Below are 21,173 nucleotides of genomic sequence, written 5' to 3' on the forward strand. Positions count from 1 at the left end.
TACTCCAAAACCTGTAGCCAACAGGGATCGTGTGGGCAGAGTGCACTGTGCACATCCCAATCCCACTGACCCCCATTCACAAGCTGTCTGGATTTGCACTCCACACATGATGGGAAGAAACCCCACTGAAGTCTTTATGAAAGGTTCAGTCGGACAGATGAGCATGATATTTTTTAAAGCTTGCATTTAGTTTGAGTTATGTAAAGGTTAGGCCAGGGTGTTTAAGAAAAAAAGCATCAAAGGCAATATTGTCTACTTATTTCCTACAGAAATAAGATCACGATCTGGAAAGGCAGAAGTTGAGCTGACAATTTATTACAAAGAGGAAATAAAGTAATAAAACCAAAAGCTTAACTGGCTAGAAGTACTGCTGTTAACCGACACACACCCAGTTGTTTCCGCCTCCACTCCAGCCAATGCCTTTTCTGCCTTACCTGATCACCTCTCCAGACCTGTCATGAATAAACAACATACGTAAATACCATTTGGCTGATCTGACATGCTGGCAATTTGTGTGCTCCAAATACAGCATCATATTTTCTTTCTCGTATCACAGTTCTCATGAGTGTGGGTGCTGCCCGAGAACACAGTGTTACCCAAATTGTTTTAAATCTCACAACATAGGTATTGCATGCATTAACTGCAAGACCTGACACAGCAGTCTATCTTTGCACAAGCAGTACTTGCAGTGTTCAGGAAAAATCCCTTTACTTACTTGCGAGAGAAAGATTTCTTGCTTCCCGCAGCAGACAGATGGACTTCAGGTGCTGAAATACTGCCCGTGCTGCCTGAAGAGCTAAAATCAGCTTCACTGCCTAAGAAGGAAAGGGTAAGAGTGAAAACATGATGGAAATTTCTCCTGGGTTCAGCAGTAGCAGTCATTTTTCTCCTTCTTAGTAGCTAGTGCAGTGCTATATTTTCATTTTTTGGCCTGGGAACAGTGCTGGTAACGCCAATGTTTTTAGTTGCTGCTCAAATGTTTGGTCTGGCCAAGGACTTTCTGAGCCTCATGCTCTGCCAGGGAGGAGGGGAAGCTGGGAGGAAGCAGAGACAGGACACCTGACCTAAACTAGCCAAAGAGGTATTCCATACCACAGCACGTCATGCCCAGGATGTAACAGAGAGTTACCCAGGAAGGGTTAGGGGACTGCAGGGTTGGACGAGGTATCGGTCAGTGCTCGGCCGGGGGGAGTGGGGCGAGTTATTGGTCAGCTGGTGTTGAGGTCTTGTATTCTCTTCCCTTGTTATTTCCCTTATCATTATTATTATTGGTGGTAGCAGTAGTGATTTGTGTTATACCTTAGTTACTAAACTGTTCTTATCTCAACCCGTGGGAGTTGCATTCTTTTCGATTCTCCTCTCCGTCCCTCCGGGAGTAGAGGGAGGCAAAGAAGGTGGGGAGTGAGTGGACGAGCTTTGTGGTTGGGTTTAAACCATGACAGTTCTTTTTGGCACCCAACATGGGGCACGAAGGGTTGAGATAACGACAGAGATGAACAGATTAATACTCGTCACAATGATGATTTATTGGCTCTCAAAGTTGTTTCTCTTGATCTCACAGTTTCAGAATGTAGTGCATTACTTAGGGCTGGTATTTGCTGTGTTAGTCTTTATCAAGTGTGGGGCTTGGGCTAAGGTTCTTGTTTCACTGTACTTTATGGCAAAGACTTGTAATACAGGCGCGCTCCGGCAGCAGGGCGGGATGGACGTGGCCGTGGACTTGTACCGGGCCGTCCCGCTGCTCTTCACCGCCCTGGCCCTTGTCCTCGCCTCCGTCTTCGTGAGGCTGCGGGGAGCCGAGGGGGAGCGGCCCCGGGAGCCGGCGGCGGCCGAAGCGGCCCGGGAGAGCGGCCCCGGGGACCAGGCGGCGGCGGGAGCGGGGCCGGAGGCCGGGAGGAAGGCGGCTGCTGAGCAGCGGGGGGAGGCGGCCGAGGAGCCTCGCCTCGCGGCCGAGCCCAGCCCCGCGGCGGCCGAGAGCGTCCCCCGGCAGCCGCCCGCAGAGCCCCAGGAGGACGCAGGAGCCCAGGCAGCATTTCCCAGCACGGCAGAGGAGGAAGAGCTGCACCCAGGAAAGAGAAGCTGGCGGTGGGAGAGCCGGCAGGCACAGCAGCTGCACCAGCCCAGGGACAAGTACAGCAGCGTCATTGGAGAGTTCTGAAGGGTTTGAATGGCCTGTGGGTACCCTTGGGACCTGCCTGCTGATTGTGATGGGGATCAGCATGTTGGCACACACACAGAGGGTGTTTTACTCACGACCATTTTGTCTGATCTCAGAAGTTAAGCAGAGTCAGGTTTGCTTCTTGTCTGGGGTTAGACAACAATATGGGAGGACCAGGAGATCTTCCCCAAGGCTGAACAGTCATGAGTGGCAGGGTGTGTGGGATAGTATGGGAGAGTATCTGGTCCACTGGGCCCCTCCAGTGCTTTGGAAGCGTCGGAGATGGAAGGCAGCTCTATGGAGTGCCCAACGACAAGCTGCAGAAACTGCTGAAGGGAACAGTGAATTATTTTGAGCCTGGTGGGCCCATGGCACTTCAGGCCATCAGGGCAGAGATGCAACATAGAGATGGACTCATGATCGAGGGGCACTGGACACTGTTGCCCAGGTTATTCACAAGTGTGAACACTGCACACAGCCTCTCCTGCTCTGAGAGACTGTAACAAGAGATGGAGCCTGCCATTATGGACCAGATGGACTCAGCAGCTTTAAAGGGACTGGTCCATGCACTAAGACAAGAGTGCACTGGGATAAGAGTGACGGTATATTGAAAATGTGGGATCTGAGCATGACGTGAAACGTATGGAATAAGGGGTGGATACTGTCCTGGGTTCAGCAGTAGCAGTTATTTTTCTCCTTCTAAGTAGCTAGTGCAGTGCTGTGTTTTCATTTTTTGGCCTGGGAACAGTGCTGGTAACGCCGATGTTTTTAGTTGCTGCTCAAATGTTTGGTCTGGCCAAGGACTTTCTGAGCCTCGTGCTCTGCCAGGGAGGAGGGGAAGCTGGGAGGAAGCAGAGACAGGACACCTGACCTAAACTAGCCAAAGAGGTATTCCCTACCACAGCACATCATGCCCAGGATGTAACCAAGAGTTACCCAGGAAGGGTTAGGGGACTGCAGGGTTGGACGAGGCATCGGTCAGTGCTTGGCCGGGGGGAGTGGGGCGAGTTATTGGTTGGCTGGTGTTGAGATCTTGTATTCTTTCCTCTTGTTATTTCCTTTACCATTATTGGTGGTAGCAGTAGTGGTTTGTGTTATACCTTAGTTACTAAACTGATCTTATCTCAACCCGTGGGAGTTGCATTCTTTTCGATTCTCCTCTCCGTCCCTCTGGGGCAGAGGGAGGCAAAGAAGGGGGGGAGTGAGTGGACGAGCTGTGTGGATCGGTTTAAAACACGACAAAATTATAACTCAAAGAGTGTTTTCAAAGCAACAGTGAAGCACAAGCATCCTTCCTTTGCCCGTCCCAGGTGAATTTCAGAAGTCACATGGATTTTCAAATATCCCTGAGGGCAAGCACTGGATTTGTTCCAGATTTTCATCATTTCCTCAGAAATGTCACTTCCACAAGAGCTGAAAAACTTTTGGACACGTGCCCTGCATGCTACAGAAGCCATTTTAGGACTTTGGCTAGGAACATTTGTTGTGACAACCTGTTTGCTTTCTCACAGCCATCAACAGCTGAATGAGGCCACTCACGTGTCTCCTTTGGGAGCACAGTCATTAGGAGCACACAATTCTAGCTGGAGATTTCTCTTGCTTTAAATCATATGCAAATACTACTTGTTGGGGGGGAAAGCTGCTTCTGTTCTGTTTCTGAGATGATGTACACACACATTTATAGATGTATGTATGTATAGAGACTAATAGGGTATGTGTATACATACACGCACACCTGTGCAGGTTTTCATGTGTCACAGAAGCATAGTAATGTAGTACCAATAGGCTCAAAATAATCCAATAATCATGTGTGGCTCTCAAGTGCTTCCTGTGTGCTAAGTCATCTATCTGATTACTGACTTTCTATGGGTCACAGATTTTGTTTCCCAAGCTCTGGCATATACAAGGAAAAATGCTCTTATTTTGCTAAGGTCAGTACTAAATAGATGTACTAAGAAAGTCTTGTCCCCTGGAAAAAACCCACCCTAAGGTTAGGAGTTTTTTCAGTCTGTCACTCAAACGGCATGTGCCTCAAGCCATATCCAGGGCTCCTGCTGCAGAGCCACAATAACGGATGGTGACTTTATTTGAGGGGACGGAAACAGCTCTCCACCCTCCTTCACACAGCCGGTCAGGGGGAGCACCGCTGACCTGGGGATTTCTGGGCGCTGTCCCATGCACATACACCCCTGGCCCTCGCCGCAGATTTACCACGAAGCCCAGTTTGGCTCTTTTTTTCCACGAGGGGGAGATACAGCAGCAGATATCATCATCCCGTCCAAGACAGATAAACCTCCAAGAGCACCCTCTTCACAGCCTTAACGAGGATGAGACACCCAGCAACCATCCTCACTATCTGGTAGCTCTTAGCAACTGGTCGTAGGGTCAGACGTGTTCGGATATAACTCAGCATTTTCCCAGTCTCACCGCGTCTGAGACCAGCCCCATTTCTCTGGGCCTCTGGTTCAGCCCAGCCCAGAATATTCCTTAGCCCAATTTCAAAGTGCAGAAATGCAAAGCTTAGCTCTTCAAAAGGGAAGGCCATCCCAGGGACCTGGCTTTATCATCTCTAACAAACCCTGTATCCAGGAAAACACCCCTGATAATCAGACACAAGGCACAGAGCTGTAATCAGATCGAAACCACGCACAAGTCTGCAAGGGGAGGGAGGGAAAGCAGCAAAGCCTCTTTGTGTCACAGAGTATTTATGTCTACAGATGTAGATGTCAGTGACCCTCTCCTTAGGGAAGCAAAATGACCGTGGGACAGAGTGTCCAAAACTGCTACAGAATTTTCCTGATAAACAGAACATTCCCATCTACAAGACCGAAACACATTCTGATTACTGACTCGGTACCACACTACTCCCAAATCTACGTTTCCAAGCAAGACCCCAACAGGTAAGCCCATTACAGAGATGTCATACCTCTGGTGTTCAGACCTCTCAACATTCCTGCCCCTGCAAGATGCCAGAAGCTTTCCACAGCCAGGTCCTGCCTGCGGCACAGAGAGCAGGAGCGCTCGCTGAGGCTTATCGCTGGGTAAGCAGACCACACCATAATCATCCCTGGCTACTGGAAGCATTTCAAGGAAGTGAGGCTTAGCAGTCGCCTCTCACTGACCTGCCTGCATCACAAAGCATCGCCGGGGCAAGCTGCAGAGCTGGCACTGCCGTCTAGGTCAGCAGAGCCTGGAAACAGCCACCTCCTTCACCAAGCTTCCTGAGCGTAGCTGCATTCGAGACAGGAACCGCGCCTGCCGAGCAGCAGCTCACCTTTCTGGCCACGGTTCTGATAACAGCTACACACAAACTTCACACCGAGCACAGGAGATTACTTATGTTTAAAATTAGGTGTGAGGCTATTTATAGGCTCTTCAAGAACATCTTCTCAATTAAAGGGGTCACTGCTAGCAATGGTTCCAAGTGTGTTAGTGATGTTCAAGCCAGCCTTGCCTGTGCCAGAGCTCAACAGCAGTGTTACCAGGAGACTTTTAAAATGCTTCCTTCCATTTGGTAGACATCTCTAAGCAAAGGAACGTGGCATGCATCCATAAAATATCACACGATGAAACACATCCTCCTGGGTAACTGTGACTTGTGTCTTAACAAAGAGGTGGAACTCCTTGCCTAGCAGCAGCGCAGGCAGGAGCCTCTCATCCCTCCTAATGCCATTCTCCAGGCTGATGGCGCCCCAAGGACGCCTGTTGACTTTTTTTGTTGCTGTGACAATGTGACTGCAAAAGCTCACACACGTAAGCCCAGCAGAGCCTGTGCTGGGCTTATATGTTGACCATATTCCATGTTAACCATGAAGGAGGTTGACATTTGTCAAAGCCATTATTTTGTCCTAGCTGGCCATAATACTTGTTCAGCTCTGATCTCCGACTTTCCTGTTAACAGGGCTGTCTTACTCACCCTTTCCTGCCCATGATGCTACGTGTTGAGCCACTGGATTCAGTGGTATCTCATTTGAAATTCATTCATTCATATTCTTCCGTGCTCCAGGCACTCAGCGCCACAGCACCAACAGCCTGCCAGGGAGACGCTTGTGCCTCATGTATGACATTCCGCCTTGGGAAGCCGGTTGACCTGGCCTCCCCCCCATCTCACAGTGGGCTCAGCGCAGCAGCGTGCCCTCACCCCTGGAGTGGAGCTGTGCACTGCTCTGTGCAATGGGGGGCACGAGTCGAGAACGGCCAACAAAGTACTGTAACATTTTCCAGAACTGCTCCTTGCCTGGAATGAGTATCTGAGAAGCAGGAGTGAAATCGTGTAGCATGTGGTGCTGTCTCTGCACTTTACTGCCTGAGGGACAACTGCTCCAAGCTAAGAGCTTGCTGAAGACAGCACCACACTTTGTGCTGCCTTTTACTCTGCTTGCTGCCCTGACAGCACTGCGACAGACAGGCAGTCAGCTGCAGCTGACAGAGGGGACGAGAAGGGAGCTGTGCCACCCCGTGACAAGGGCTGCAGGCAGCATGGGGCAGGCACAAGCCAGGCAGAGGCAGGGAGGGCAGCGAGGCTCTGGCAGATGTGTGCTCACCTGGGCCTGGGGTCGGGGAGCACAGCTCAGGGTGCTAACGCTGTCCTGCTGCAGCCTGGGAGTCAGATGGGGAACCTCTTCCTGCTGATGACTCAGATTTCCCATCCTGCATGTGATGCCACTGAATTTCAAGGTGGGATTGAGGGAGGGAGAAGGAGCTGCCTGTGCAAGGCCAGCTGGCACTGATGTGTGTTTACTGCACTTGCGCAGCACAGCCATCACGCCTGCATTCTGGGCGCAGAGAAGCCCCACCTTTAACTCCGCTGTCTGCACGGCTTCAGTCATAGCGCAAGGGTAATGGCACACTACGGTGACCAGACCACACGCTGCATTCACAGCTGTTACAGGCAGAAAAAAGCCAGTACATTAGGCCTACCAGGGCAATACGCAAGCACAGAAATACCACACCATGGATATATACCTATGCATGTATGTATGCACACGGAGGCAGTAAATACATTGCTTACACAGAGTCACACAGTAACCCACACATGCCTGGAGTATGGCATCCCAGTCCTCTATTCGTAGCTATTACAGACAAGGTTTTCTGTACTCAGCACTAAAATTTATCATTTAATCTTCTGTAAGAAGACAGCTCCAACTTGCCTGTGTGCATTTTATTGTCCATTTGCTATCTAAATAGTAAGACTAAATTATGGAGAGAAAAAAATTATTCAAGTAATACCTGTGACAGGAACATTGACAACTGAGTAGCATAACTGATTCCCAAAACTCCGGATGCATACAAACTTATCAATGTTTATTCTTTCCGTGTATGTCTTTCCTATTTGTAACTTCACCACTGTTTCATAGCTGCCAAAGCATATATACCACAGAGCTTACTTATCTTCTGACTCCATAACATGACCTCTTTCTATATATCAGTTTTGATGCTAAGTTTTGCATATTGTCATCCAGTGAAACAGATCTGTAAATAAAACACTGCTGACAGATACTTGTTCTCAAATATAAAGCACTTATGTTTGCTGAGCTTCCTCGCCTTGAAAAGTATCCTGTTCCACAGCAAAGCCCACTATATGCATACATCTTCACCACTTGGAGGCAGCAACTAGAGGAGTAAGGGGCACACTGTCTCTGTAGATAGCTTAATTTAGAGACCCCAGGGGAAAAGACGGCCTAACTGTGTAAAAAAATCTAACAAAGCCATTAGAAGCAGTTGGAATAGAAAGAATTCAGTTGCAATGCCCACTAATGAAAGGGCCTGTATTTTAAAGAGATCTGGTTTAATTTCTCTTGAAACCTTTAACTCACAGCTACATCTCTTGTTTCAATCTTTAACAGTATAAACAGTATATTTCCGGAAAACACTAACGTGGCCTCTTTTCTACTTAATATGAGGTTGCTCCCGCAAGGCTGTTTTTGTACAGCACAAGCAATCTAGGAAAGAAAACCACACAGCTCACATGCACTGAAAAATTAAAAAGCCACAAAGGAGTGATGAAGTCTCTCTTTAGCGTTTCAGGCCTTTCTTCAGGTAACACCCTTAAAAATTATCCATTTCAATGGTAAAGTCTCCTAGTGGAAAATGTACTCAATTCACAGCATCAAGCTATAGCCGACAGTGGGTTTTGGTTCCAGTCTCTGCCCTTTGACTTATTATTTATTTGATTTACTATTACTTATCTTGGACTTACTATTCTATTCACACCAAACAGTAACTGGGTAAAAGAAGACACAATCCTGGAACCAAGGAAAAGGACATAGAGATCTCCTCCATGTGGACAGCTCTAACATTTGGGTGACACAAGCTGCTTCCACTTCCTCTGCCCATGGTTCAGCCTCTCCTGAAGCTGAGGTCTAGAGTCTGTGGTGGAAGCTGAGGATGCCTGTTAGGTCACAGTAGCTCAGGAACTCTGGTGAGAAGTGTGGATTTGAAGTCCTTTGGTCTAAGGAGGGCACTGAACTGATCTTTTCCTCAAGATCTAACTGCTCAGCTGGGACCCAGAACACAGAGGTAGCAGTAGCACTGCCCTGCTTCAAAAGAATAAAATGAGCAGGCTGCCTGCCCTCACCGAGTTGGTCTAGCTCCAGCATGGAAGTTCAGAGTGAATCTAAGGCATGCATGGGGGCACACTACAAGTAGGTGACCAAGTCTGTCTCTCTCTCTGACAGGCACTCTCTCTGACTTCTCCTGTGTACTGGTGGATGTGTGCTCCTGCCTGTCATGTTCTGCTGTGAATCTTGGATTTTAGTACCTGACCATCTCCTTTGATTTTATACACAACTTAGTCACTGAGCTCAGATTTGTAAGCTGTTCTCCCAGAATGATGGTGAGGAGCTGGGCACAGCAATGCCTGGCATGGTCAGTCCTAAGGGTACCAACAGGCATCCCTCCCCTATCCCATTGCACTGGCTGCTGAAGCCATCACTCCCCACTCTTCAGTGGACATCCACTCGACTGCTTGCCAGCGCTCCCTCATCAGACAGGTCTGTTAATTATATTTCAGCCTGGAGAAGAGAGGGCTGCGTGGAGACCTCATAGCAGCCTTCCAGTATCTGAAGGGGGCCTATAGGGGTGCTGGGGAGGGACTCTTCATCAGGGACTATAGTGATAGGACAAGGGGTAATGGGTTCAAACTTCAACAGGAGAAGTTTAGATTGGATATAAGGAGGAAGTTCTCTACTGTGAGGGTGGTGAGACGCTGGAATGGGCTGCCCGAGGAAGCTGTGAATGCTCCATCCCTTTCGGCGTTCAAGGCCAGGTTGGACAGAGCCTTGGGTGACATGGTTTAGTGTGAGGTGTCCCTGCTCATGGCAGGGGGGTTGGAACTAGATGATCTTAAGGTCCTCTCCAACCCTAACTATTCTATGATTCTATGATTCTATGATTCTATGATTCTATGATTCAGGAATAACTGGTAACCTGGGCAGCTGGCAAAGCTGCAGTTTGCGGGGATGTGGAGCAAAACTTGCAGTGTGACCCTTCATAAATTGTTCAAACCTGCTGGGTGAGGAGACCTCCAGCTCGAGGAGACCTCCAGCTCAAAACCAGACAGAAGACTTTGGGGAAAAATGGCAACACAGATCCAGCTTCCCCACATTTGGACCTAAATTTGATTTTACAAATGATCTCCTCAATTCAGAGTGCTGGCTTTGTGATCTAACTGATCTAACTGACTGTCTTGAGTTTTGCCTGCTTACTCTTCTTACTTTGGAAGAAGAGTTGTTATCAAATAATTAAAATTTATCTCATTAAGCAGTTTTCTAAGCTCATCTAAATACTGTAGTTTTGGTAGTAATGTGAACTCCATTAACACAAATTATAAGCACTGTAGATCTCAAAATGAATACCGAATGTGACTTGTGTATGCTGCGAAACCACGATCAACCCAACTCTTCTCTAAAAACACAGTCACTACAAACTAATTACTGCTATTGGCTGAGAGCCATCATGTGTATTCTGCATATCACTGTGATCTGGACTTGTGTTTTTCTTAATTCTTTTAATTCATGGATTTGTAGCACAGCCACGAGTGGCTGTTGGAACAACGAGCACTGCAAGTTGGGTTTTTTTTTTGCTTTAAGTATTTTAAGAAGATTCTTCATACAGAAATCAGCTTGAACTAATTATTTTTTGTGCTTCTGCACACAGTTTGGGTTGTTCTAACACCTTAGAAATGGCTCTCATGAATTTTCTTTTCTCAGCCTGAAATGACCTTTGTCAAGGGGAACATATGTTCATGGAGCAGAAAGGGGCGGTCTCGGGAACTTACCTTCCTGTTCAAACAAAAAGTCTGTTTGGAGCAGAGGTGGAAGGATGCTGCTTTGCTACACCAACCTCAGGGAGGTTCAAATAATACAGAGAGTTGCATAACATGATACTCTATTTGCATTTGACAGTAAATGCAAGTGTAAGTCCACCTATGGACAAGTATCTTTTATAATCAAGCAGGTAGTGTCACCTCAGGAGATTTCTAAACATACCTGGTACCTGGCAGTGCTATCTGGTCTGTTTGAAGGGAAATGGATAGGCTGGTCAGAAGTATTTTTAGGAGCTGCAAAATGTCATCTTTGGCAAGGATGACTTAGTAGTACACAAAAAAGGGAGCAAACTCCATCAGAGACTGGGAAAACATCCCAGCCCTCCTGTCATATTGGTGGCAGAAGTTTAACAAAGGGCTTTCAGAAGCCTCTCCAACACATCTAAATCTGGTTCCCATACACACAGAACAGAAGTAACTGGGGCATCACAAGTAGTTGTGCCGGCAAGCGTTCACACCATATATGCAAATGCATGAAATCACATGCTAAACCTGATTCAGCTGAAAGCTTGTGCACAGTCACCCTTAATCTAAGACATATGGTTCTCATTATAATGCGCATAATTTTTTTTTTTTTTTAAATCAGCTTGAAATGTTTTCAGCAGGCAAGAGAAAAACACTGGAAGAAGAAACGTATCTGGGAGGTAACTAACTAAACAACCCGGCAGACCCAGGATAAGAAGCAAAATTTGTCATAAGCTAAGAAAACTTTTACTGTATCACACATCTTGAAATGATTATAAAATGCAGTAAGAGTTCAAGTGTCATTTCAGGTTGTGATTGCTGTCATTTGCTCCCTCTTTTTCTCAATAGCACTCTTCTCATTAAGAAGCACAAATGACAGATGAGAAGCCTGTGCTTTTTCAGTTTATTAATCCTTGCAGGTTTGTGGTCACACTGTATTCTGCCAGCTCCAGCAAACAGTCACAGCCTGTCTGGATTTGGAAAGTCAACAGCTTCCTATTAGTTGCAGAATTTCAGAAGGGAGGAAGAGAGACCTATAATAAAATGCCTTAGTGTGGAAGCAAGACAAGGCTTGTAATACTAATAAAACATGAAACAAACCCGGCAGAATATTAATTTCCTTATGTAACGGTATATATAAAATACACTATTATAAAGCGGGTTTACTCTTTGCTATGTCATATTAAAGGCAGTACATTTTAAGCTCCTTAGGGAAGTAATGTCACCCTGGAGGCTGGATTTATGAAAGGATGCAAGGTCCCTGGCATTTGGGGCAGGATGGGGGAGGGATTTTGGAAGTGGCTGTCTCCCCATCTGCCACCTCACTTGAGAAGTACCTCCCATCAGTCTCAACCAGCAAAGCTTCCCATCTGTGTGACACTGTTGTTTCCAGGCATGCCTAGGAGCAGGTCAGCTTTAAAAGTAGTGAACAGTGCAGTGCTTGGCTGCTGTCTAAAGACCAGGGTGAGTGTTTCACACCATGCTAAATACACTAGGATCTGCACAAAAGCAGTGCAAGGAAAGCTCTCTTCTGCTGTCTGCTTTACTGGGAAAAGAAAGAATTCACAGGGCCAGACTTAGCTTTGAACAGGGAAGAGGCTGCACAAGACTTCCCCATCACACCACCAGGAACATGCACCACATCCAGCAGTAAGAAATGGGTGAAGAGACGGTGTTCCCATACTCTCAGCTTATCATGCCCCTCTCCAGTTCCTCTGTAAATCCACCTAGCCTGGGATGCCTGTCTTCATTACCTCCTGCTGCATTTCTCACAGCTCCCACCTCCATCACGAGACTCTACCCAACCCCAGCACCCAACACATCTGCTGAGAAAACTAAGCTCTACAATCTGAAGTTTTGGGACAAGCTGGGCAACCTCTACCTAGTTGCTCTTCCAGATGCTAGTGTTTATTTTATGATTTTTAATTGTGTTTTCTTTATTGGAACAGTGGACTGGATGTGCATTTCTCCTATGCTCTTTCTGAGCTCAGAATTGTAAATTCAAGTCAGAAACAAAACAAAGTGAAGGCATCTCAAACACAGTTTCATCAGGATTTCGATATCTAGGTACATAAAAGCAAGTAACATACCACTGCTTAAATGGGCCAAATGTTCAAAATGCCACCACTACCTGCAAAGGCCTGCTTAGTTGTTTATGCTTGAGCTTTCACTTCTGAGCCCAGGAACCACCAACATACCAATGTCTTTATAGCACTGTGAAATGAGATGAGTGAGATTTGCATGACTAAAATACATTCCCTTAGCTTTCTATGCTTAAATATAAATAGAGATATATAAAGACAAGGACTATATAGACATATCTGCTCAATACTGATCAAAAAGTATTTAAAGTACTCACTCTAAGGGTAACAAAAACTTTTAGGTAGTAATTTGGTCACCAAAAAAAAAACAAGTCCAGAGAATACTTAAGCTATTTATGATTAAAGTCAAACAGAAAATTGTCTGCCTTCTGTTTGCAATGATGCTATAATTTTGAAAACTGACAAATTTCTTCTTTCCAAAAGGGGGTAATCCCACTAAAAAAACCTCTCCACACACTCTACATATTTTAGATTTAATATTGTCTTTGCTCAGTTTGGAACAAAGGTTTTCTTTAATGCTTTGATTTGGCAGCAAACCCCCAAATGAGTTATTTGCATAGCTCCACTTTGAACATTGTGAGATGTCAGGCAAAAAAGAAATAAGGGATGTGAAGGAAAATAGAAAAAGGAAATAATCTATCAATTCTTGAGTAAACATTGCTCAGAAAACAGTTTAAATCCCAAGATTCTCATTAAAAAGACATTAATAACCCGGAGGAATTCCCAAAAAGGTCAACAATAATGATAACAGGATTACAGGGCACTGTTTATGAAGGGAGATTAAGGGAATGCAATTTGTGTATTCTAAGATAAAAATGAATACTGGCAACACTGTTTATCATGGGGAGGAGGAATAGAGCTGGAAAACTGTAAAGAAAATCACGTAACAGCAACCCAGGATTCTAGCTGTGATTCATGTTATTTTATGAAAAATGACTTTAAATAAAGACTCATGGTTGGTGGGAGCTGTGCATAGTAAAATGTAGCTGGAGTAGGTTCAGAATACTTTAACCAGGGAATCAGAAAGCTATTTTAAATATTGGCATTAATAATCAGATTGTAATTTAAAAGCAGCGCACACACACACACAAAATCTCCTAAGGGAAGATTCATAATGGTCTCTTTCGTCTGCACAGTATTTTTTCTGTGGAGGTGAAGTGAGCTGAAACCCACAGAAAACAGCCAGAAGGAGCGGAAAAATTGCTGCAGTAAAACACAGATTGCAAAGCATGTTCTAGCTTGACCTCACACACATTTTAAAACAAGTATTTAAGTGTACAGTGTGTATAGTGCCAGTTTCTAATTTTTGGCTCTCATTCCACTCTGGATAAACAGAGGATAGAAAAATAACTACTTAAATCACAGAACCATAGAATGTTTGGGTTGGAAGAGGCCTTAAAGTTCCAATCCCCCTGTCATGGCAGGGACACCTTCCACTAGCCCAGGTTGCTCAAAGCCCCATCCAACCTGGCCTTGAACTCTGCCAGGGATGGGGCATACAATTTTATTTTTAACTAAAGATCACAGCTATTGCCATCTTCCATACCTACCCCAACTCTGACTTCTAAATCCCAGTTCCCTCCTTACACCAGGCACTCAGCTTTTCCAGATGCAGGAGCACATCCCGACAGTCTCCAGCAGATCTTCCTCTCTATCCAGAGGCATTTGAAGTGAAAAGATAAACTGGCTGGCACAGGTCTCCCCCTGTCCAGCAGCCTGGGCACTCCCTGCCAAAGTCACATACCCATATCCCCTACTCACTCTGATTTGCAGTTAGAGCCGTGGCTCTGTCACAAATGAGCACAACTCTGCACTTGAGGTTACAGGCATGCTGCTGTTATCAAGCATGAATCTCACTTTTTTGATGAGTTTCCCACTTTCTGCACATCTGGAGTGGTATTGGGACAATTAACAGGCCAGAGAGAGAGAGACAGAAAGGAGCTATGGTGTGCCTGCTGGGAACTCTGCTTCAACCCCCAATAAAGCAGTTACTAAATTAACCAAAGCGGAACAGCTCCCCTGGGAGCAGACTGCATCCCCTCAGCCTGCCCAGACCTGGATTAGCACACTCTTCTCCTTTATGCTCAAAGCCATCCTCCAGAAGAGGCATAAACAGATCTAAATATAAATTTATTTTCCCTTTACTGAACTAAATAACATGGATCTCCTTTTATTGTATATTTTTATCAATTTCCTAAGGAAATAAGTACCTAACTGCACAAGATTTGTGCCCAAGGCCCTGAATTGAGGTAGCTTGTGCCACCAGCCCACACCTGGACAGGTCATTATCCAGGACAGGTAGGACTCGGGCTTTTGCCTTTTATTTGACAGTTCCTCCTTTGCAACTTCCTGGCTTCAGTTTTGGATGCTCCATTTTTCCTGTGATATCTGGGTGCTTGCTGCAGCCTGAAATCTTTGGAACAAAAAGTGGTATGCATCTCAAGAGGCCACAGCCCAACTACTAATTGCTTACAGCTCTCCTAAGCACCACCTAAAATAATCTTTAGAAGGGGACGTATTATAAATTTAGTGACACAGAATTAAAAGACTGTATTTCCAGGTCACTTTAACACGAATTTGTAGATTTGGTTTTGATAATACATGAAAAACTCCAAAACTGAAATATTCTTTGTAGCTATTTTGCTTATTCTTGTTCAAAAGAAATATTTGGTGAACACATTTTCCACATCAATTTAAGCATATTTGTTTAAATTTGAGGTTTAAATCTAAAATACATATAAACTCAAGCTAAAAAACCCCAGTGCTATGCTGATCATATTTACCGAACTTTCACATGGTGGTGGGTGCAGAGGCAGGCAGGTGGGTCCTGAACCCATGAGGGCTGCGTGACCATGTCTGACCACAGCTCGGACCAGGGCAGCAATGGAGACCCTGGGCAGCCATTCTGTCAGTCTCTCTGAGAGCAGCGGGCCTGCTTTTGAGTAGAAAGAAGTAACTCCTTGAGGTTGAGAGCCCTCCCTTTTAGGTGAGTGACTGCACATTTTGTGTTGTTGGCCATGAACTTTAAGAATCAGCACTGTAGTGACGAATCCATGTGACATCCTGAAGCTGTCACAGCTGATGTTGGTGAAGCTTTGATTGACCTTGAACAGTAACTTTCATTTAGCCTCAATTTATTGCTTCTGTGGCATTTAAGTTGGTGTATTCAGCAGGACGTCCATACAGGGCTTGTTACGGAGGCATGGAGGAGCAGGTTTTGGCATCCAGGTGTGTTTTTGAGCAGTGGACCGAGAGGCTTCTTGAGCTGGGTGGTGGAGCCCAGGAGCGAGGGGAGCTGGTCACTGTGGAAGTGAAGGGCCTGTCCGAGATAGCAGAGGGGGGACAAATGGCTGCTTTCATCTAAGCAGTGTAAGAGAGGGCTGCAGGGAGCACCGATGGCCGCTCCGGGAGACTCCAGCCACCTCAGACCGCTCCTCAAAGGGTCACAGTATGCCCTGCATGTGTCGGTTAGCCTCTTGTAGGGAGAATCCTGGCGATCATGGAGCACAGCCAGCAGTATCCTCACCACCCCCGTGTGCGTTTTGGTTCGGGTGGAGAAGTGACACGATATCATCACCCCCAGGCGAGAGATGGGCTGGGCTGATCCGGAGGGCAGGGCGGGCGGGCACGGGACAATCCAGCCAGTCTGTCACAGACCCTGGCCTGGCCATCCCGCTGGGATCTGGAACAGACCCGAACCTTTGGAGGCTCCGGGCCACCCGCTCCTGCCGAAGTGGCTCTAAGTCCTGACAAGGAAAATACATGAGGGTTTGACATACTGGCAGGCAGGTAATGGTCTGCCCAATGGCGGAGTGTGGAGTCCTGGATGCAGAGAGGCAGAACCCCTCTCAGTGAGGCTTCTGCAGACTGCCCTTGCCCTACCACAGAACAACCTGTTGTCTCAATATCTACTGCCAAACAGGCCACGTCTTGAAGTGATTAAAGAGCTAGAGAAGACACACATTGTAAGCTGTATGCACTCCCTCAGATCCCCCAGTCTGGCCAGTCCGTAAGGCTGATGGCCAGTGGTGTTTAACAACTGATTACAGGAAACGGAATACTAATACTGCACCACTGACTGCTGCTGTCGGGAGCATAACCTCTGTAGTGACAACAATGCAGGCTGCTGCCCACCCCTGGATGGCCACTCTAGATGTTAAGGATATGTTTTTTATGGTTACCCTAAGAGAAGAAGACACACCTCCATTGCTTTCACTTGGAAGAGAACACAGTACACTTTTAACTGACTCCCCCAAGAGTATGAACAATCCCCCAGTATTGCCCACAGTGCTTTAGCCAAGCCAATGGAATAGTTGAGCGAACTAATAGCCTGATTAAAAGACATGCAGGTGTTTCTTACCACATTTGGGATGTATGACTGCCACAAGCAGTTTTCATTGTCAGTAACTGCTGCGGAAATTACAGGAACCCAAAACCTTAAGTGATTTGGCCTCCTGGGACACTGACAGGTGACGCCCCCATACCTGATGATCAGAGGAGTCAATTCCCACTGGGAACCCCTGTAGGACAACTAGTCACGGTGAAATTGCCCTGTGTTGGCATTGTGCTCACAACCCTGGCAAAACCCAGAGGCCTATATATGCCTGGCGAGCCCTGGACAGGAGCGGGAAGACCCACTGAGTTACTGCCTGATGGATAATCTCTGACTTTAACCCTACAGCCCAGTCTCAAAGGTCAGAGGCCTAGTTTTGTTTCCTTACAGAGGAGGACATGAAGATGTGGATCAGCCTGATGCGACAGGAGTACTGGGCTGCAACAGCCACCAAGACCTGGTCATCAGATATGTCAAAGCCAGCTTGGTGTGGTATACAAGGTGTAATTTCACCTTTCTACACCCTTTCTCACAGTAACACTTGGTAGAATTGCACATTTTCAAGGAGAGTCTGTGCCAAAAAGTGGTGGGACTGCACCCCCGGAAGCCAGTGGGAGGTGTGGCAGGAAGCCTCAACACTAAAGAAAGGGGGTATGTGGAGTTCTGAAACTGTTGATAGATGACTGTTGTCTTCACATTCCGAAGTTTGTATTATGAGATGTTTCATTAAGTGTGCAATGATAAGATCAGTAACATAATTGAGAACTAATGACCCACAGCGAGCATTAAGACTCACCGAGGCTGTGCTCTCTTTTAACTTTGCAGGCAAGAGGCCTCAATTTATTGGTTCTGTGACACCAGGTGAAATGTTCTTTGACATACCCTTGTTCATAATTACCCATCCCCCAGAAAAGATGTAGTCTTGGAATGTGGGTTACAAAGTACTGCTAAATAAGGAACAGCAGAAAGACAGACACATTGCACTGAGGTCACCAGTCTTCTCGTCACTCTCACCTTTGTGTGATTTCTGGTTTTAAACTGACGCACAATCATTTATTTTAGGGATCAGTCAAGTCAGATTGCTATCTCTAAATACAGATTTTCTGTTGTCTGTCTTTCTTCAAAACAACCCAACAGTGTGACTTTGTGTTAGTATACAAAGTACACCAGCAGCATTTTAAAATGTATTTCAGTGTAAGAGGTAGAAGTACTAACAAGCAGTTACACAGAACAATGAAACTTTGCATACCATAGGATCTATACAAATTAGTACATTTTGTAACTTTGTTTTTGTACTCTGTACCATTGTTCCTGAACAATGGGGACAACAGTTCTATTATTTTTCCCCACTGCTTGCAGAAACTTGGTGCAAAGAATGAACATAAGCCACGAAAATACAAGATACAATCTTCTTGGATAAATCTACCAGTAAAACATGTCTTTCCAATATTTTACCAGACTTCCCAAGATAAAACAAGTCCAATCATTGCATCTTTCTGCATTCAGAAAGGTGAAGGTCTTAAGAGTGAAGTATACTTCCAGAATTACCTCTTAAGACAATCCTCTCTCAGTATTTGCAAACAGTTTCATCTGCTTTTCAAGTGAAACACATACATATACACATAAATTTCTTAGTCAGACACTATTATTTCCACAGTGTCATACTGAAGAAAGGGAATGAGCTGACAGAAAAGCTATAAAATCATAAAGCCAGATGCCAGTAATACAACCTAAATCAGAGCTTTCATTTAAAATAACCAAAGTGTCTGCCTTTAGCATACAGCACATATGGAAGGAAGGTAGCAATATGGATAAACTTACCTGCTAATTTTACACTAATGGATCAAGTAGCTACTACTCTTGTTTGCACAGGGTGACCCCAAGAACAAGTTCATGGATATTTCATATCCTGAAAATCTAATCCTTACACGGTGGACAGCACAAAAAAGCAGGAAGAGCATTATGTTTTAACAGCTAGACATAATTTGCAGCTAATGCTTGTGTTTCTTCTCTGATCAGTTTGGCTTATTTAGCTCGAACTGTAATATTCCCAGTTACCCAGGGTCATTTCCCTTGCCTCATTTTTGTTCATTATCATCAGCTCCAACACTAATTAAAAAAGTTACCAGCACCTGAGTACTGATAAGCAATTTAAGGCCAATTATAGTCTGCCCCACCTGTCTCTCCTAAAACTCCTGATAATCTTAAAACTTTCAAAGATTAATTTGTGCAGACTCAGACATGCTACCCTGAGGGTCGCTTGCTTGTGACTTAACAAATTCACCAGGAAGAAGCAGAAAAGATCATATTGGCCACATATGCTGAGTACAATGTTACTTACTATGGCTTAAAGTTAGATGACATTTTAACTTGAATAGGGATTGTTAAAAGTTACTCTTTTTTTATACTTCCATTTTGATAACCTTATTGTAAGTGAAATGTCAGTACATGGACATGAAAGATAGGGCAGAAAAAGCACAAATTGTACCTTGCAGCTACTTAACTACAGATCTGAGTGATGCACTATTTAAAGTAAAAAAATCCAACAACACAGAATCACAAAACTGCTGGGGGTGGAAGGGAACTCTTGAGACCACCTGGCTCACTCCCAGCTCGAGCAAGTCTAGCTGATGCAGGCTGCCCAGGACCATGCCCAGATGAGTTTTTAGTGTCTCCATAGATGGTAACTCCACAACTTCTCCAGACAACCTGTGCCAGTGTCTGCTCCTATCTGGAATGATTATTCCTGAACTGAGCTGTGAACGACAGCCAGCCAGTCTTGACAAGGCTTAGGGAGTTGACCCTAACTATGGCTCACCTAGGTCTCCTTTAATGCAGTGGTGCTTACATCTCTACTCTGCAGCCTTCTGAATGTGCAAAAGGGACAAGTCCGGGACAGTCTTAATGTTTTACCTTAAGTCTTAACAATTTCATGTGGAACTTCATCAATTCCACAGGCTCTAAGAGACAGTTTGACAGTAACCTCAACTGTTCCATGTATGCCCATGATACCAAAAGCAAGAAAGCAAAGATAAGAACTTCTGCCAGAAATGCTGAACATAGTCAGCTGATCAGGTGCCCTTCTCAAACAATGCTCACAGACATTTAAATACATCTCTGTGTTCCTTTAAACATTCAAGCCTTTTAGAAGTTACTGACACAACTCTTGCCCAAGATTCCCTTCTTTATCTGCATGTCTTTGGAAGTTTATCAGTACTTTTTAGCTTGCAGATCCAGATTTTGAATCAAGATGTGGACATGAGCTTCAGGAATTCAGGATGGATCTTTGCAGGAGGAGTACACTAAGAATGCGAACATGTAGAAGCGTTTATGCTCTTCTTTATTCAATTACAGAAACTAGAATTCAGTAAGACTAGTTTTAACAAAGCTGTTTGTTCCTTTTTGTGTGGGCATTTTCTGCAACACATTTTCCATTGCTTTTAATATTGCATAAATGAATCACACCCAAAGAAGGAACAACTTCTACAGCCCTGATTTTAAAAGGCTTGTAACTTTCTTCTGGAGAGGATGTTATAGATCTTCCTTAATGTTCCTGCCCTCTCCATCCCTTCATGGGAAAGCAGGCGCAGATTTTAAGCCAAATTCACCTATAACACTGCTGTGATTCAGATTTAATGCACAATAAAAGCCATTACCAACTATCCCAAATGGATAATTTCTTCATGGTTATAAATCTTTCAGAGGCTTAGCAAGATGCAGTGATAATTCATTCCAGGATTAAGTATGGTTTGTTATGCAGATGACATAAATTATGAGTGATACCCAAATCTAGTTTGTTAATACTTCAAGAGGCGAAGACGACTTAGATCCATAAAGCAACGCCTAAGGCTGTTAGTGTCCTGGGTTCAGCTGTAACAGTTATTTTTCTTTTTCTTAGTAGCTGGTTTAGTGCTATGTTTTGGCTTTAGTCTGAGAACAACACTGATAACACCAATGGTTTTAGTTGTTGCTAAGTAATGTTTACTCCAATCAAGGACTTTTCAGTCTCATGTTCTACCATTGAGGAGGGAGGGGCATGGGAAGTTTGGAGGAAGCAGAGACAGGACACATGACTAAACTAGCCAAATGGGTATTCCATACCACAGCACATCATGGACAGTATATAAACTGGGGAGAGTCACCCAGAAGGCCCAGATTGCTGCTCAGGTCGGGCTGGACATCAGTTGGCAGGTGGTGAGCAGCTGTATTCTTTTCCCTTGTTATTTCCCTTACCATTATTATTATTGGTGGTAGCAGTAGTGATTTGTGTTATACCTTAGTTACCGGACT

The 21,173-nt window shown here is 45.2% G+C and overlaps 1 protein-coding gene across 3 annotated transcripts in view; it reads right to left on the reverse strand.

Moving 5' to 3' along the window:
- Positions 1-21,173, reverse strand: part of LOC136008906 (syntabulin-like) — a 46,350-nt gene that overhangs the window by 7,599 nt on the left and 17,578 nt on the right. For all 3 annotated transcript variants that reach the window (XM_065668824.1, XM_065668825.1, XM_065668823.1), the window contains exon 4: positions 716-815. In XM_065668824.1, coding sequence (XP_065524896.1) covers positions 716-815 — 100 coding nt within the window. The remainder of the gene's footprint in view (positions 1-715; positions 816-21,173) is intronic.

Source organism: Lathamus discolor, chromosome 2, assembly GCF_037157495.1.
Source record: "Lathamus discolor isolate bLatDis1 chromosome 2, bLatDis1.hap1, whole genome shotgun sequence".
NCBI classification, from domain to species: domain Eukaryota; kingdom Metazoa; phylum Chordata; class Aves; order Psittaciformes; family Psittacidae; genus Lathamus; species Lathamus discolor.